The sequence below is a fragment of the Alosa pseudoharengus genome, unplaced genomic scaffold (genome assembly GCF_046254945.1).
Source record: "Alosa pseudoharengus isolate Yale_2024_CS ecotype anadromous, Long Island Sound unplaced genomic scaffold, YU_APseudo_1.1 YU_APseudo_1.1_scf_10, whole genome shotgun sequence".
Taxonomy (NCBI): domain Eukaryota; kingdom Metazoa; phylum Chordata; class Actinopteri; order Clupeiformes; family Clupeidae; genus Alosa; species Alosa pseudoharengus.
This window is the reverse complement of record NW_027468565.1, coordinates 37,336,210-37,341,917: the sequence shown is the minus strand read 5'-3', so window position 1 is coordinate 37,341,917 and position 5,708 is coordinate 37,336,210. Positions and strand designations below refer to the sequence as shown.

General features: G+C 41.4%; 1 protein-coding gene across 1 annotated transcript in view; it reads left to right on the top strand.

Moving 5' to 3' along the window:
- Positions 1–5,468, top strand: part of swap70b (switching B cell complex subunit SWAP70b) — a 23,202-nt gene extending 17,734 nt beyond the window's left edge. Inside the window, exons 11-12 of the mRNA XM_076271480.1 lie at positions 667–763; positions 4,318–5,468. Coding sequence (XP_076127595.1) covers positions 667–763; positions 4,318–4,445 — 225 coding nt within the window. The 3' untranslated portion in view covers positions 4,446–5,468. The remainder of the gene's footprint in view (positions 1–666; positions 764–4,317) is intronic.
- The last annotated feature ends 240 nt before the right edge of the window (positions 5,469–5,708 follow it).

Sequence of the window (5,708 nt, the reverse complement as noted above, 5' to 3'; positions counted from 1 at the left end):
AGTACATAAGGTACTAACATAAGAAGTACATTGTGCTACATTGAATTGATCATTCTTTACATATTGCCAATGGACATGTGGGTAAAGTAAGGGTGTCATTAGTTGATAAAAGCAGGAATCAGTCTAGTTGAACACATTATAAGGCCAAATAATCAAGTATCAGGGTGAAACTGAAACTTGTAACTGAACTTCCATTTTCTTCTGTATTTCTACTGCCTACCCACAGCATATCTAAAAGTATCAGCCTTATCTCATCGCTTTCTTCTGACTGGCTGGCAATAGCAAGGCTGGCTCGCGCGCAACTAACTTTCCCCCTCATCAACAAGTACACTTCACTGTAGGCTCCAAACAAACAAAGGTTAAACAGAAAGGTCTTATACCCCTTTTTCTCTCCTGGATTCCTCTGACCCCTGCAGGGAGGTTCCTGCTTGAGCTTAATTTACTCAGACTGCCAAACACTGACATCTAGTGGCCAAGTAGTTTTCAGAGAGAAATTTAGTTTGCAAATGAATCATTTGCCAGGCATTCCCCCAAAATAAACATATTGCGCCATTCATTTATACAATGCTCATAAAAGCACTTGATTTCTAGTTGACTCACAGACTGTTGACTCAGTGTTGGTGGTGTTAGAAGTGTGGATGTGTAATTGTTTGGTTGCCCTCACAGGAAGTCATGAAGAAACTTGAGAACGCTGCCAACAACACCCAGAGCTGGAAGGACAAGGTTGCCCACCATGAGGGTCTGATCCGCCTCATTCAGCCTGGTACAGATGACCTGCTTCTCCCAAGCTTCTGCCCTTCTTCTGCCTTCTCTGTCACCTTTTAAACCCAGGAGACTATGGGCAAAGTCTTAAATCTAACTAAAGCTAATTGTATAACTAGGCAAAATCAATTTGCTGACGTAACACTAACCTTCACTGCAAATACTCCCACATGCCACACGATAGATATAGGTCATCATGGGCACTGCTAGATCATTTGGGCCCTATGACAGAAAATAAGTCTAGGCCCCCCGATAATATATAGAATTGGGGGTCTCTCTGTCAGTGCTGGTCCCTTACAATCGTCCTAACCACCCCTACCAGTAGCTTTAGGTCATACACTACCATTCAAAAGTTTGGGGAAACCCAGACAATTTCATGTTTTCCTTGAATAAAAGTGTGAGTTTTCATCAAATGAGTTGCAAAATGAATAGAAAATATAGTCAAGACATTGACAAGGTTAGAAATAATGATTTTATTTGAAACAATAATTTTGTCCTTCAAACTTCACTTTTGTCAAAGAATTCTCCATTTGCAGCCATTACAGCCTTGCAGACCTTTGCCATTCTAGCTGTCAATTTGTTGAGGTAATCTGAAGAAATTCCACCCCATACTTCCTGAAGCACCTCCCACAAGTTGGATTGGCTTGATGGGCACATCTTACATACCATATACTCAAGCTGCTCCCACAACAGCTCAATAGGGTTGAGATATGGTGACTGCGCTGGCCACTCCATTACAGACAGAATACCAGCTGACTGCTTCTTCCCTGAATAGTTCTTGCATAGTTTGGAGGTGTGCTTTGGGTCATGGTCCTGTTGTAGGAGGAAATTGGCTCCAATCAAGTGTTGTCCACAGGGTATGGCATGGCGTTGCAAAATGGAGTGATTGCCTTCCTTATTCACAATCCCTTTAATTAAGCAATATAGCACGAGTGAGAGTGGGGTTGGTCATGGATATTCCCACGGGTGTTGTTCGGCCGGAGGCCGAGTGGCGCAGGCAACAACAGCCGTGGGAATATCCATGACCAATCCCACGATCAGGAGTGCTATATTGCTTTTATACAACAATTCTACCACAAACTAAATAATCTGAAAACACCCCAATATTGTTTAAAAAAGTTAATTTCGACATCGTTCTTACGCATCAAAAAATAGTTCCCTTTTCAATAGACAGCGTCTTGGTTGCTAGGTAACCAACATTCCAGATCCCTCGTTACGGGTCTTTGTGGTTTACGTGTCTTGTAAAAAGTCGGGCTGAAATCACATTCATATCTAGGTTTGCTGCATGCAGGGGCGCCTGCAGGAATTAATGCTATGGTACGCACACCTATTCCCCCCCCGGCAAAAAAAAATTCACGCGTGGACAATATTTGTCCGTTTCCCGGTTTACATAGCATAGCAACATTCACATGCAATAATACAACAACGTCTTCAATGACCTACAGCTGTCTAATGCAGTCTAACGTTGACAAGCAATTGCCTACCTTGTTCTTGCCCATCTGGAATAACTCCTAGCTTTGCTGCATCCATTCTTTCTGTTTTCGTTGTTTAAACTTGAGATATCCATGATGAGTATTGAGTTAGTGAATTAGCTCAACATTGTGTGCTGATAATATAGATAGCCGAGTAAAAGAAAACAAGTAGCCTAGTTGCGTGCCTGCGTGCGTATTCTCTCTCTCCTGCTCAAACAAAATGTGTGCGCGTTAATTTTGATAACGTGTTCACTAACTTCAATGGCATGCAGCTAATGGGATACTGTCCATAGTTGGGAAGGTATGGTGGGCCAAAACACACACACACAGGAAATGTTCTCTTGTTGAGTAGCCTGATGGTACGCACAGTGCGTACGGACGTACACCTGCAGGCGCGCCTGGCTGCATGCATGTTACAAGGACACTGGGCCATGTCATGTAAGGGACATACTGCAAAAAAAAAACGGAAACATAGCAGAACCACTCAACTTTATGAATTTATGGTGAATAAATGTTACACTACTGTGCACATCCTGACGTGACGATGCTAGCATGTTAGCAGCGGTTAGCTAACTATGCTAACGTTAGTTGTCTACAAGTCTCCTCCAAGTGACAATCATATTATACACAATGCTGGCAATGCTGAGAACAATTAGCATCCTCGTTTATCTTACTTACATTAAGTGTGTGACTGTGTGGCTTAATCCACAGATGTGGTGAAGCACTGTTTCGTTATGGTTTGCTAAGGAGTAACCCATTGCTTGAAATAGTGGAGAGCTGGGATGAGAACATTGTGTCAAATCTTCATTGTATAGCGGAGTGATTTATTATTAGCTGTGCAAAGTCTTGAGTTGAAATGTCCAGGGATATTCCAACTCATGGAACGTCTCTCGGCCAATCAGAAACAAATAAATAGTTCCATAGAACCCAATTGTTGTATAACATTGTACAAATCTCCCACTTTACCAGCACCAAAGCAGCGCTAGACCATCAGATTACCTCCACCATGCTTGACAGATGGCAGCAGGCCAGCATCCTGGACTCGACTCTTCACTGTGGACGTTGCCCATTTGTGCTGTTCTCTGAAGGGAGTAGACAGCGTTGTTGGAAATCTCCTTCAGTTTCTTGGCAATTTCTTGCATGGAATAGCCTTAATTTCTCAGAACAAGAATAGACTGTCGAGTTTCAGAAGAAAGTTCTTTTCTTCTGGCCATTTTGAGAGTATAATTGAACCCACAAATGCTGATGCTCCAGATACTCAACTAGCTCCAAGGAAGGCCAGTTTTACAAATTCTCGAATCAGCACAACAGTTTTCAGCTATGCTAACATAATTGCACAAGGGTTTTCTAATCATCAATTAGCCTTTAAACACGATTAGCCAACACAATGTACCATTAGAACACAGGAGTGATGGTTGCTGGAAATGGGCCTCTGTACACCTGTGTAGATATTCCATTAAAAATCAGCCGTTTCCAGCTAGAATAGTCATTTACCACATTAACAATATCTAGGTTGTATTTCTGATTAATTTAATGTTATCTCCATTGAAAAAAAAAAACAGTGCTTTTCTTTCAAACTTTTGAACGGTAGTGTATGTCAAGCTTTGGCCATCCACTACACATACAGCTCTGGAAAAAATGAAGAGACCACTGCACATTTTTCTGATGTCATCCTACGGTTGCTGAGTGACATTCGAATGAGTTGCAGTCATATTCAAATTTACAGTGGTCTCTTAATTTTGAATATGACGTCAACTCATTCGAATGTCACTCAGCAAGGATGACATCAGAAAAATGTGCAGTGGTCTCTTCATTTTTTCCAGAGCTGTACTTCATTTCAAGTACATATGGTTATGGTTATCTTCTAAGCCTAAACCTGTAACATAACCTTACCGTAAGTGGATCTTATAACATCATACTTCATGGACATAAAGTAATGCTTTATACTCAAATGTACTTTTTTTTTTTTTTTTTTAAATAATATGAAAGTATAGCCCTTTTCCTGATCTCTATTTAAAATAACATGGTGTATTGACTGTAGATGTTTGCAGGGTTTCACGTTTCACCTGACTTTTTACATTAGGCTCAAAGGGACCACAGAAGATGACTAACTGGGGTCCGGCTGCCTTCACTGAGATGGAGCTGAACCTGAGGGAGAAGAACTGGCAGGAGAAGAAAGCCAAGCCTGCCCAGACCGAACCGAACCCATAGTCAGAAAATCCTCACACAGACCAGCGGCACAACTGCAAGATGGCAGGGGAAGACAGAGAGACGACACCCAGACCCACACCTGAGCTTCCAGGGAAGCATCGCACCATCCAATGCCTGAATCTCTCTGTTGGAGGGACAAATGGAACCCTCAGAAGGAGAGACTATTGACCATAGAGCACACAAATCAGAAAGCACCACAGCCAACAGAGAGAAAAGCAACCAGCTCCATTTTCACCCTCTGAGCACACCTAGAGACAGAGGCCAGATCATCTCTAGACTAACAGCAGCACATTGGCTGAGTGTGCGTGAGAGATTAACTTTTAGACCCACTGGAACATTGAACTGACTGGACTGACTAGGGGTCCAGGCGACTGTTACCATGCTAACAACATTCCAATGTTGAGTACACATGTACAAGAACATAGTTCTACATGTTAGTACAAATTAGTTTTTTTTCCCCTTTACCAAAGTGATAGTATTAAACATAATATGAAATGGTGATGTGAGACATCATTACATAAACTCTTCTCAATAACTGTTTGCTAATATGCCATTTTGTAATTTGGTCTTTTTAATATGATCTTTTGCTGCATGAAGTAGACAGGGGGAAAAAAAAAACAGGGCATTGTCTTTTTGCTGCACTGACATTGACATACCTGAGACAAACTAAACTCAAGAAAGGGAGATATTTGTTACACGTGTTGTAGAAATGTTGTCATTTGTATTGACAAGTTCACCTAGGTCCACCTACGTGAGAGTTACTGTGTTAAAATAATAAAGCATTCTGTAAAATCTATTTCCTTACCCCAGTGTAAATGGTGAAGGTCTCTTCTGAACTGTCACATTTCCTCTAACCAATGCCCTAAGACTTGTGCTTGCTCAGTTCTAACTCTGATGGCACAGTATGGCCTTTATTTGCTCTGTTTGCATCAGACTAACGGTGTAACATTGTTGTAATATCCAAGAGACAAACCCAAGACACAACATTTACTTGTACAAAAGTGTAATAAACAAACAAATACATTCTTTAGCCATGAGTCATTTCTTAGTTAAAAATTTAAGCAATTTAACCTGGTTAAATTTCCAATTTCCTCGGAACATCATGGAAAAAAAAGGCTTCTCACTCTTGACAAAGTTAAACCACCGGGTGGTGCTACAGAATCATCAGACTTCATCCTGTTTGTAGTGTGGTTTTGATCTTCGGTTGGCCTTGGGGCAATCACCTGTAAATCTGGAAGCTGCACTGTGGAGAAATTAGGCCAT